Consider the following 12863-nt stretch of genomic DNA (forward strand, 5'->3'; position numbering starts at 1 on the left):
TCAACAGGTGGTCTTTGGATTTGAACAGTTCGGCCTTCTTTCGCGCGGAATATCTTTTTTATTTAGGGCAGTGTATCAGTGACACAGAGTGACTTACAGAATGACTTACTCTTCGACTCTTCGACTGTCAGGTGAAGAAAGATATGCAACAATGAACTTCTCCAAACTGTTCTCTGTATATCTTTATTCATTATCAATGCCAGCGACCCAGCTAATGCACTGACATGTCATCCCTGAAATTTATAAAGACACCAAGTATGTTTTGGCAAAAAAATATTTCACATTTCAATTACTTTCGTCAATTATCAGAGCGTAGAAAGCAACAACTGCCAGTCTCTGTAGTGTGTCGATTTCATTTAAAGACATTCAGTAGAAAATATTTCTTTATAATGCTGGACGGAGGAAGAACAAGAAAGCAAGGCGCTGGCATAATTCAAAACTAAGTATAACCCATACATAAACCTCTGAAGTCGGATTAAATTTAGTTGACTCAGCTCTGATATATTTGCCTTATTACAGAGGTTCATTATAAATACTGGAACGGATTAATAAATTGTATGACTTTCTCACAAAACTTGCGGTCTTTCTAAACCTAGGTACGACTGACATACCTCGGGTGTTTCATCAAAGTCAGTACGTCCGCTTTGATGTAAGTATAGGCTAGTCACATAAATTCATCAAAATATTAAAATGACAATGATCAGTATGTCACGCTCATCTGACGTTCGATAATAAACCCGATTTCCAAAGTAACTAGGATAGGATCAATGTATATGCATTAAGATTTAATTTGATTTGGTTTTGATTCGGCCTTCAATCATCATCAGATCATGTCCAAAGACACGCTGTAATATTGTCATCTTAAAAAGTAATTGATCCGCGACTTTGTTTACCAAAGTCCATTGTGTAAAGTTCAATCATGTCTATCGAAAATACTCAAGCAGTACCGGTGTGTTACAAGTTTGTCTAAGGGGATACGTACAGCATACGCATACTTGAAATGTCGGGAAAGAACACAGCCAAACGAAACTACTTCTGTATTAGTGCAGACTCTAGATCACCACACGTACAACACAGGCAACAGTTCAGCGGTAACAGACTGATAAAAGAGAGACAGCACTGGCAGCAATGACACAGATCTTCAGCAAATGTCTGTCTTGTCCTTCTATTTCTTGTGCCTTGTCTGGCACGCTGGTTGGTGCCACACTGACAAGCATAGATCATGAAGCTCTAAGAGTTCAGAGTTCACCCCCCCTTTCCGACATCAATGCGGTAAACATCATGGTGCAACACATCAAACATGCAAAATTGGTACCCATGATCTCAATGACAAGTTTGACCCGATATAACCCTAACAAGTAAGCGCATTCAAACAGAAAAGTACATCAAATGCACAAAGTAAGTCAAACTGTGACACAATGTTTCATGATGTAACAGGGTAAGGTGTTACTTTCTCCTGCTTTGTTTACTTTTCGTAGCACAGGCATCTTGTAAGAGTTTGTGAATTGACGTATGTCCTTCTCTTTCAGCGTAATCCAACGGTGACTTACCCTTCTTGTTTCTAACTGTCGGGTCGGCTCCATGTTTCAACAGCAAACTCACAACGGGCACGCCGCCGTACAGAACCGCAAAGTGCAGAGGAGTAGCGCCCTCATGGTTCGTCACGTTTTCGGAACCAGTGAAGTAGTTTACGAGTAGGAACTCGACGACATCGTACTGGCCCCACCTTGCCGATCGATGGAGTATTGTATCGCCCCATTTATTTCGACGGTGTATGTCCGCATCGTGCGACAACAGAATTTTGGCGGCTTGGAGTTTACCGCTCACGCATGCGCTGTACAAAGGTGTATTTCCGAACGACCCGTCCACGTCAACGTCATGTTGACGACACAAGGCAGTCACTTTCTCGACATCTCCGTCTCTTGCCGCGACGTGAAGTTCGCTCATACCGTCCTCAAACTCGCAGTGGCGTTTGATTTTCTGCACAACTTCCTCGTGTTTCATTTGTTTAGCGATTTCCAGGGCTGTCATTCCAAAAAGTTCTTGAAAGTTGGACGATCTTTCCACTCCAGCACTCACTAGCTCACCGAAATTTCTTAAGGCAAACAGAGGGGCAACCATGTACTTTCTGTCAAATATAGCGATGTAGTGAAGACACGTCAAGCCGTCTTTCCTCGCAAAGTAGTTTGACTTCTTCAGATTGTCAGCCATGCCGTGGAGGTCGTTCTGTTCCACAGCTGTGAAAACCGCCTCCTCAAAACTGGGACTGTCGAACGAACGCGGTGACTCTAAAGATATGCAATTACAGACACAAGAAAAACACATAATCAAGACACGAGAAAACTAGGTGGAGATGCGTTATTGTGCTTTATCGAAAATGGAAATAAAATTAGAATATTTTTACATGTCATTGAACAGGGGTACATCTTGGTCAAATTTTAACATCGAGCTACCATATGCAAATGCATCAATCAAATTAACAGTATAACTTTCAGTGACTTCACAGCAAACTCAGCTACTCTTTTCAAACAACTTAATATTCTCGATATATACAAATTACATAAATTACATATCAGTACATTCATGTATGATCTTATAAATAATAACTTGCCACACAGTCTTACAACATACTGTCAGGTGCCTTCTCATTGCTACAGTACTCGTCATAAAATTAATGGTAACCTTTATGTCCCAAGTGTCAACACTTCCTTGGGTAAATTCTCGATATCATATACAGGCTGCATCTATTGGAATACATTACCTAACAAATTAAAACAAAAGCACTAGAAGTTCGTTCAGACACTCCCTTTCAAGTCTCCTCATACACGGTTAGTGTTTTACATGACGAAGAGTTATATTCAACTTTACAAATATGTATATCATAGATATATAAATATATATATTTCACTATACATTTTGTTTTTTGGTTTGTTTTTTTTTATTTTATTTTACATATTTTCTACTTATTCGTAATGAATTTTATGTAGTTGTTCTTATTTACTTAGTTAGTTACTTAGCACTTTCAAGTCTACTTTTACACGATTGTTTTTTGTTTTTTAAGTGATGAAGAGTTATATTCAACTTTACATATATGTATATCATATTTAAATATATATATTTTATATACTTTTTTTTTTCTTTTTTTTTCTTTCTCTCATCGTTTTCTTTTTTACGCATTTCTACTTACTCGTAATGTATCTATTTAGTTATATATTTATTTATGTAGTTGTTCTCTATTCACTTAGTTACTTTGTTACGATATACTTCAGTTTTCTTTTTTCTTCTTCGTTTCCTTGCTTTAAAATCAATTGGCTTTGGGAACGGACTAGACTAGCATTTGCTATTTTCCGTTTCCATTTACCCTTTATCACAGCACAACTCAGATGTACATTCATCATTGAATTGTAATATTATTATGATTAAGGGTAATAAAGATTATTATTATTATTATTATTATTACTCCCTGTGTGACCAAGTAACATCCAGCTCTACATCATATGAATGATATTTCCCCTTGCATACATAGGACAGCCAAGTTGAGAAATTGTCCCACGTGTTCCAAAATAGATATGTCTCTGAAATTTACGTTTTCACATTTACAAGGCAACACACTCTGCCTGCACTCTGCCTCCTAGGCAAATTAATCTTGTACCCACAAACCATGAGGGTGTAAAATGTAGGTCTCAAAGACTTGGCTGTCGCTGAGCGCGTCATTTTTCAATTGAATATTTCTGTGTTCATGGGACGAGTTTTACTAAATACTTTTGAGTTCAATTTCGATTATTATGAAACACAGTGATTATTCTTCAAGAGTCCTTCATCATTAACTTTGCGTGTCCAGTCATCGCAGGATGCCCTTTTTAAGGCAGTTCGCGCCTCGAAAATGAAAGACTTAAACTTTTCCTCAAACTGTCTTCAATGGACGAACTTTCAGTCTTTCTCTCACCAAATCTAGAATAAATATTACGGGTCACCTTGCACATTTTGGTACAAGAAAAACAAATAACCGGAATTTTACCGATATCTGAAATTCAAAATTACTGCCATCCCTGTGTTAACTCTATGGAAAAACAAACTTTTCGATTTTCGAAAAAATAAGACAGCGAAGATTTTGATTACACCAAGAGCTTTAATATGAGTCCCCACATGTGGTAGATCAGAAGAGAATTATAAAAGTTTAAGAGCCCGAATGTCTGTCTCCGACTCGAAGTTCTATTCCACCTTAAACCCGACGCTTGAGGCATGTCTCCGATAAAAGCCACCCAGTTTACAGGGCACACTAGAACGAGAGAAAGCTCTGCCGATGTTGAGAAACCTACCGGGTGCGGTATTTTGGTGACTAAGCGTCACCTGGGGTACATCAACGATGGAGGCTGCAGAAGAGCTGTCCCCCTCCCTTGAGCTCGTGCTTTCCAAGTCTAAGCCACTATCATGGTCTGGCGGTTCCTGGTTGATGTACATTTTATTGTCGTTCCCAAGTTGTGCGAATCCACCCGTGCCCGATTCACCTAAACGAAAACCAAACAAGAGAACAAAGAAAACCAAATCGTGACTCGTATTGCAAACACGCCTCTGCCTTTTTGTCGTGAACAGGTCGACAACAGTGAATATTGACTCAGAATACATCGTCTACTTCACAACTATGGGGACATGAACCTGTGCACTGGCTTTTGGTAGCATTCGCCCAGAACTGAACGACTTAAGATTTTCCTCAAAGTTTGCTTAAGGAAACTTTCAACCGTACTATTTCAAAACCAAACACAAAATGAGGATGTTACCGTGGAAATATTTGATACTATGGAAACAAATTACCCAAGATTTACCGATATTTGCAATTCGAAATAGCTGCCACCCCTGTGTTAACAGATTGTAACAAATAAGACGGTGAAAACTTGATTTAACGTAGAATGCGCCTCGGGACAGACATTCGGACTCAAACTTTTACAATTCTTTTCTGATCGACCACCTATGGGGGTTCATTTTTAAGCTCTTTGAGGAACAAAACTTTCAGCGTCTTAGCTTTTTGAAAATCGAAAATTTTATTTTTCTTCATGAGTTAACACAGGCATGGCAGCCTTTTTTAATTTCAAATATCAGTAAATCATGGGTAATTTGTTTCTCTAGTACCAAAATTTGCACGATGACCCTCCATTTTTATTCTTGATTTTGAAAGTGAATGATTGAAAGATTCCTTGAGGAGAATTCAGCAAAAGTTTTGGTCTTTCACTTTCGAGGCGCGTATTACCTTAACTTGACCTTCAAAATGAACCCTTTAAAAGAGGTAGACTGGGAAAGTATTGTAAAATTGAGAGATTACGATATCTGTCCCCGAGGCATTTTACCTTAGGGCGATTCAGTGATTCAGCTTAATTGTAAGCAAGAAAGTGAATGATTTAAAATTGAAGATATTTCCAAGAGGCCTATATCACAAGAATCATGAGCCAAAAGCTTTAAATTATTGGAAAGGCCATATTGTGGCCAAGATGAAACCTCGAGTCTAGGACGCGCTTTAGTTTGGAGCACAAATGTAAAATTAAGGAAATTAGGCAGAAATGCATTTCTTGCTCTGTGCGAAATCATAGCTTCAATAACACAGTGATATCAGAAGATTAACACTTTTGAAGGAATTGATATTCACAAGTTTCCTGGCCATTAGACTGAAAGATTCAGTCGCGTGCGGGCGCTCCGGCGCACTGCGACAGTGCGCCGGAGCGCCCGCACGCGACTAAATCTTTCAGTCTACCTGGCCATGTACTAGATTTTAAAAAAGAAGAAGAAGAAAAAACTTATAAAATAGTTTCTTATCCCATCACGGAAGTATTATTAATAGAACACACGTCTTTTCTTTCCATTTTTAAAATTCTATCCCCGAACCCAACATGAAGAATTTGGGAGCGTTCAGTTATTATGGCCGGGGTGGGCCGGCAAATTCTTCCTGTACATTAGTCAAAATAAGTGAATCCCGCCCCCCCTACTTATTGCACCAAACAATTGATGACCTCCCCCTTTTAAGATGACCCCCCCCCCCACATTGCCTGAGTAAAGCTGCACACACAAACACCTCGGGGTGGGGGGATAAAATCAAAAAAAAGATTCTCAGATATTTTCAAATGACCCTCCTTACAAACTCACAAAGTGTTAATGTTCAAATTTCCCCTTCTGACTTGCTATAATTTTGAAATTACCCCTCAAATGGATTGGACAGAAATTACAGGTGGATGGCAATATTTCTTTGCGGAAGCGTGTGTGTACAAAATTTTGATATTTGGATTTAATTGATAATCAGCTGTTGATAATGTTGATTCACTATACATGATAGTGTATGAGAAAACTATGTAATACTTTTTCAATACAAAACTATATCTATGCATTTATAGATATTTGATAATTGACATAAATGTACTTAATTGGAATAGGGTTGTTACAACTGGTATGTGGTAAAAATTTGACTTTAGAATTTCACCAAAAATGTTCATCCACTATACATGGGAGTCTATGATAAAATTGTATATATATTTTTTTTCAATGAAAAACTTGCTATACTTGTGCATATACAGACGTTGAATAATTAACATAATTGTACTTGGTTAGAATATGATGGTTAGAGGTGCATATTATGTGTACAAGAAATCTGATTTTGGAATTTCACTGAAAATGTTCATCCACTATACATGGGAGTCTATGAGGAAACTATAAATAATTTTTCTAATACAAAAATAGGTAAATCTGTGTATTTATGTACTCTCGATTATTAATATTAATGTACTTGATTAGACTAGGGTGGTAACAAATGGATGTGTTCACCAGAAATTGGATTTTGGAATTTCACCAAAATGTAGATTCACTGTACATCGGAGTCTATGAAAAAACTATGAATAATTTTTTTACAATGCTAAACTCAATTAATTTGTGCTTTTATAGGTGTTTGATAATTGATATAAATGTACTTGATTCAAATAGGGTATTTGAAAGTTCAGATGTTGACAACAATTAATATATTGGAATTTCCCCTAAAAGAATTATTTAACTTTTCATGGTACTAGTAGTCTACAGGTGACTGTTAAATAATTTCCCTGACAAAACTTGCTATATCTCTAATATGTAAGTAATAGGAATTGTTCATTGCCGTCAGTGAGCTCAATTTACAATAAAACAAGCCTCAGAGTTGCCAAGTCAAGATGTTCATGTGACAGATAATTATACTTTTGTTCAGATTTACAATTAAATGACTTCAGAGAATGAAATCATGCAGCGAATCATTTTTATCTCCCAGAATATTTCTGAACACTGAAACTGCTTTTTGACGGGACTGATGCTTATGAAAATTAAGTGACCCCCCCTCTGAGCTGTTTGAAAAATACATGACCCCCCCCCCTTTGCAGTTTTCAAATTTGAGGTGACCCCCTGGATTTTGCCGGCCCACCCCCGGCCGTAATAACTGAACGCTCCCTTAGACATACACACTTTACCTTCTTGGCCAGGACATTTGGAAGGTTTACTCCTGCTTTCGTCGAGTGGAGGCGTTGCGTATCGGCTGCGTCTTTCCCCGGATGCAGATCCATGGGCGTGTGTGTACTCCGATTCTCCACCAGGTGTGTCGGTGACGACATCGCCTGGCACAAAACCGGGCCTAGTACAGGTGTCTGAAGTGGAAACTGACGCCGATGTCATGACATTATTGTTCCCAATCTGTACCATATTCGTATAAATAATTGTCTGGTGGTCTGTAGAGGACAAGCAAAATATACAGAATAATGGATGATCCCCTTGATTTCTGTGAATTCGACGGTAGTAATGAACACCTTTAAACGAACATTCACCAAAACTTTCTGAAAAGTGCATAATACAAAGAGAAGCCCTTTGTCACAGAAAAATACGATTCTATAAAATATGGAATGTGTACAGGTCATTGGACTAATCATACCAATGTGAAGAGAAATAATTGTTGATTTATTTAAATAGATCGTGGATATTATGATACAGACGTGATGCATGAAAGTATAATAAAATATATGGTCTGTAACATAAAATGACGAAACCAAAGTAGACTTTGCTTATAGTGAGCTGTGATTTCTTATACGCTACAGACATCGCTGACATCATGCCATGAGTCGCTGGTTGGGACTCGTCCACTCTAGTAGTCCAGGAGTGAAAAATTGCCGACTCGGAATATTTTGTTTTATGGATACTTAACCTCTACATTATGAGAAAAAGGGGATTTATATATAGGCAGAGGGTATCCAAGTGTGTCGACGATATTACGTTGGTTTTCATCATATATTCAGACTTCACAGGTATCTATTCTCCACGGCAGTTTCAATAAAACTAGGCTTTTCAGTGGGTATGGACCTGAACAGATGTCAAAATATGTTGGTACATATCAAATGAACATATAAGAAACGGCTTTATGGTACTCTGCCTTTACAGTTCAGGTTATGTTTGCATTTTATATGATACTAATGTTTCCATAGGGCCAACCGAGCACTACATCGATTTATTATGACGAATATCTATTATATATCAAACACTTTTATACAAAAAGTTGAACTTTGTCAGTGTGAGCCAATAGCTGCACCATCACTATCCATATATAGCATTTCAAAAAACAGTCATAATTTGTTTATTGCCCCGGACTAATCTCACCCATCAGTAAGTACCAATCTAAATGAGGAGGATTATCGCCCTTAGGACCTATGCTGAAATAGGCGGACGTGATTGAGGAGCAATAAATCCATTTATCGCTCACTGGGTCCGTTGGTTTATTGTAAAGACTATTGGCTAGCAATGGCTGTTCGTGCATTCAAAATTTGTATCTCTTTAATATAGCCGATAAATAGATAAACAAATAAATAAAAGATGACACTGAGCAGGTGTATATATGATCAGATTCTATCTTTTGTCAGACTATTGGCTATTTCGAATATAGATCTGTATAATCAGTCCCTTGGATCGAAAAGTGTCTCTTTTAAATATCTCCATTGTATTAATTACTTACTGACAACTGTAGGTTGTGTTTGGGACGGCGCCGCTTGATCCGTCGAGTCCCTGCAAACCCTGCATGTCTCGGTACATTGCCGACAGGCCGGGCAGACGACGTGCCTGTCGATTGCCGGATAACTTTTCTCACAGTGGGAACATTGATTCATCTTGGTCGGAGAACGCCATCAACTCTGTCAACAGGATTGTTTGCAAAACAGTTTATTTATGTCAATTTCTGAATGAGTACATACTTGTTCTGATTCTTCTGTCAAAGAACAGTTTTAGTACAAAGTGGTATTTGGATTCGCTATCCTCTGCAACTGATCGCTGTTAACGATTTTTTTGATCACATTAGAAAATTCAGTAAAATGAAATCGTTTCTATTGAATTTTACATCAAAAGTACTTTCATTTTTCATACCTCTAGAAACATGCAGTATTCTGACTAGCCTATCTCGTAATTATAAAACGACACCTATTAAATGACCGTGGCTAGGTTTGTTACAAGTATTGCATCATACCATTTATCTAAGGGGAGCTGCTTGCAACCCAAGTCAGCCCTGATACGGATAGTTTTGCAAAGCGACAGTCTACCTGCATGTTGGAGAAGTGTTGCTCTTGCGACTTCTGAAAGAACGTGGTTGATAGATGTTTAACTTCTGATAAGTTTGTTGCTTCGTAACTCTTGGTATTCGTTTGCCAAAGAGCCTGATTCAAAATGGTCTATTCACTGCTGACATCACCTGATTCAGTAGTTTTCAGTGTTCAACTTTAATAGCTATCGTTAGCCCTTCCAGGAGCTCAAACAACCGTGATCTGCCTAAAACATTGGCACGATATTATTCCAATCTCCACACGATTCGAGTCATCTACTATGTGCTCAGCCTGTAGGGAGTGTGGTCAAGATTGAACTGTATGTACACTGAGAGCTATTGTACGTCTGGGTCAATGCAGGACACATCTATTCTGATTCGTGTAGGTCAAACATAAAACAGAACTAAACGAGGAAGTGCGTTGTGCTGGACGGAAGTATTTGGAACGGATTATTTTGTAACACCAATGAAATAACGGCAATTAACTGTAATTATGTGCAGTTATATCCCTCTGGTCTAATGTTTAGTAAGTATACGGAACACACTGTCTCGTTAAACGTTAAGGTTCCAAGACAAGAAATGTGACCTTTTTAATCTAACAATTCTCTAACGGTTAATAAACTCAGAACTCCCGTAAAGTATACATTTTCTGAAAGCCTACATATATGGGAACATTTTGGTAACAACTGTGTCACCATTGTTTACATAACTATCACGTGACAAGATAATTTGCATAACCTTTCAAAAGCCGGTTTTCCCTATGTTTTGTCTCAATACCTCAAAATATCTTACTCAAACTTGCTGGAATGCAAGCTGTCACAATGTTCTTTCAAAGTGTGTCTCAGATTTTTTATATCTTGCTTAGTTTTTTTGGAGCACAATTTTAAAGAAATCAACTATGGTAAAATTCACTGCTCTGGAAGTTTTTCTGGCATAAAAACTGTTTAAGAAGGTTTAAAAAAATTCTGAGACACACTTTTGAAGACCTGTAGGATAGCTTGCACTCACATGAATTTTAGCCACATATCTCAAAGCATTGAAATAAAACATAGGGAAAACCGATTTTTGAAAGGTTATGCAAATTACCTGTCACGTGATAGTTATGTAAACAATGGTGACATTATGGTTACCATAATGTTCCCCTATGTCTAGGCTTTCCGAAAATATACAATTTACGGGAGTTCTGAGCTTATTAAACACTAGAGAATTGTTAGTTTAAAATGGTCAATTTCTTGTCTTGGAACCTTAAATACGATAAACAAAATCTCCGTTTTCTTCTTGTAAGTTGGCGTGTGACCTACATGTAACAGAGGTTGTTGACGGCGGGTCATCGCTAAGGTGCGTTAGTAAACTGCATGTTCCGTGTTGTCACGGTATATCACCGTACCGAGTCGAGGAGGTATGCCAGAAGGTTTACGTATGAATATCTCATAATCACCATTGGCATATGATACGAATTGATTTCGTACTTAGCTTAATCCTTAATTTAATCACGGTTACTAACCGTGATTTAGTAAGTCCAAACTTCCGGTTATAAAGTGTACACACAGGTCTGTGGCTCGAGAAACCAAGTGTAATGAGAAAGTGTTTCTAGTTTACATATTTCAACACGTCGAGGCAAAGACTGGTGAACTTCTTACCTTTTCTGGAATAATCGCCTTAACTACCACTAAGTACCACCATCCCCCTTTCGTCAAATATGAAGCAAGGCGAAGGTGGAATAACGTTTTGCTTTACCTGAACGGCATAGTCTTACTGTCTGAAGGTCATTTCAGGACAGCAGGGTAATTCATCGCGGTGCAACACTGAGCATGCGCTGTAATGATACTTGTATGAAGCTGTATTCTTGCTTTATACTAAAATCGCCTCGGTAAGTATTCTAGCTTTTAGCCGGGAATGTTACATTTTGCATTTGTCTTGTTTGTCGGATGAAGCATATATTTGTGATACAATCAATGTAGTTCTACTTTTGCCTCTTATCTCAGGTATATTTGTACTTTTTCAAATCGATATTTTTTTCAGATTTTGTGTAATTTTATGACGCTATATTACGTCGGAAGTCGTTGAGCAACCAGAAACAAATGAGCTAAATAAGAACATGCGCATGAGCGTAACATATGAGCTGACAGATTACAATGTCGCAGGCAGGGACTTTTTGCACAAATTTGTGCTCAAATGAAATACATCTAAGATATTTATGGAGGGACGGAATTGATAGGATAGCATCACAAAAGAGAGAGAGAGAGAGAGAGAGAGAGAGAGAGAGAGAGAGAGAGAGAGAGAGAGAGAGAGAGAATGTACTGCTTCCGTATACCTATCTTGATCGTGCCTTTTACTCTGAGAAAGCATTCAAATGGTGAGGGAAGACGAAAAGCAAGTACCATATATTAGGAATTTGTATTCACAACGGAGTATATGTGTCTTTTTTGTCAAAACACAGGTAGCCATGGCCCCAACATTCATATATGTAAAGTCTTCAAGGGACGTACTTCTTTCAATTTTGCCTGACTTTTGGACACACTGAGGGAGTGGGCTGTGTCAGACAAAATAAAAGACAACAAAATTGCTTCCGGTTAGGAAAATCTGTATTTAATGACGAAGTCTTGTTGGGATTAACGATATTTCAATCACTTACAATTAAATATCTCTTGCTTCCTTAAGCATGCTGGCGCCCTCAAACATGCAAGAAAGCACGAACAAAGAAATGCATTTGAGTGGTGCAGTTTATTTGTGTCTACATATATCTTCAACTTGTGGCACACTTCAAGAAAACAAAGCTACACACTTGCATTGCAAAAACACGGATATAATCTTTGACAATCAAGATGGAGAGTATGTAAGTGAGGTATCAAACCTCAGGATGACTGTTAAAGATTATTTAAAAAACGTTATATAACCCAAAAAAGAATTGTCTCTTTATTATCGATATCTTGTTCGCTTGGTTCACATAAATAAGTCATGATAAAAAAATAAAGGGGCGCACAACACACATTTCAAAATAAACCTTGCCAACCAGATGATGAACTGTTAAAGGCCAAATACCACAACAGTTTCAGGCAATAAAAGAGTACGATAGAAGATGGAAAAGTTTATTATGAAGAAAGGTCTAGCTGTAATCGTTGCCTTGATAAACAAACTTTTGTAAGGTATCATTTGTTTGGTCGGTTTCTGGCTGAAATATTGAACTTTACCAAATTCAATGAGCGAATGGCGCCATGGCGTCAAATGACAGTTAATAACAGTTATCCTATCATAACATTATACAGATCACGGTGTCAAATATCAGTTATCT

General features: G+C 37.8%; 1 protein-coding gene across 1 annotated transcript; it reads right to left on the bottom strand.

Moving 5' to 3' along the window:
- Window positions 1–159: 159 nt before the first annotated feature.
- LOC139133285 (serine/threonine-protein phosphatase 6 regulatory ankyrin repeat subunit A-like) lies at window positions 160–11365 on the bottom strand. Its single transcript, XM_070699814.1, has 5 exons — window positions 11212–11365; window positions 8996–9170; window positions 7470–7724; window positions 4320–4508; window positions 160–2288 (listed from the first exon to the last, which is right to left on the bottom strand). Exons 2-5 carry the CDS (start codon window positions 9144–9146, stop codon window positions 1447–1449), a joined length of 1437 nt encoding a protein of 478 aa, XP_070555915.1. The 5' UTR covers window positions 9147–9170; window positions 11212–11365; the 3' UTR covers window positions 160–1446.
- Between the last annotated feature and the right edge of the window lie 1498 nt (window positions 11366–12863).

Source organism: Ptychodera flava, chromosome 5 (assembly GCF_041260155.1).
Source record: "Ptychodera flava strain L36383 chromosome 5, AS_Pfla_20210202, whole genome shotgun sequence".
Taxonomy (NCBI): domain Eukaryota; kingdom Metazoa; phylum Hemichordata; class Enteropneusta; family Ptychoderidae; genus Ptychodera; species Ptychodera flava.

Excerpts from the sequence above, each read along its gene's own strand:
- LOC139133285 (XM_070699814.1), bottom strand. The coding sequence starts at position 9,146 with ATGAATCAATGTTCCCACTGTGAGAAAAGTTATCCGGCAATCGACAGG. Across the intron at positions 7,725-8,995 it reads AACACAACCTACAGTTGTCA|ACCACCAGACAATTATTTAT; the intron begins GTAAGTAATTAA and ends TGTCCTCTACAG. Across the intron at positions 2,289-4,319 it reads TCACCAAAATACCGCACCCG|AGTCACCGCGTTCGTTCGAC; the intron begins GTAGGTTTCTCA and ends GCATATCTTTAG.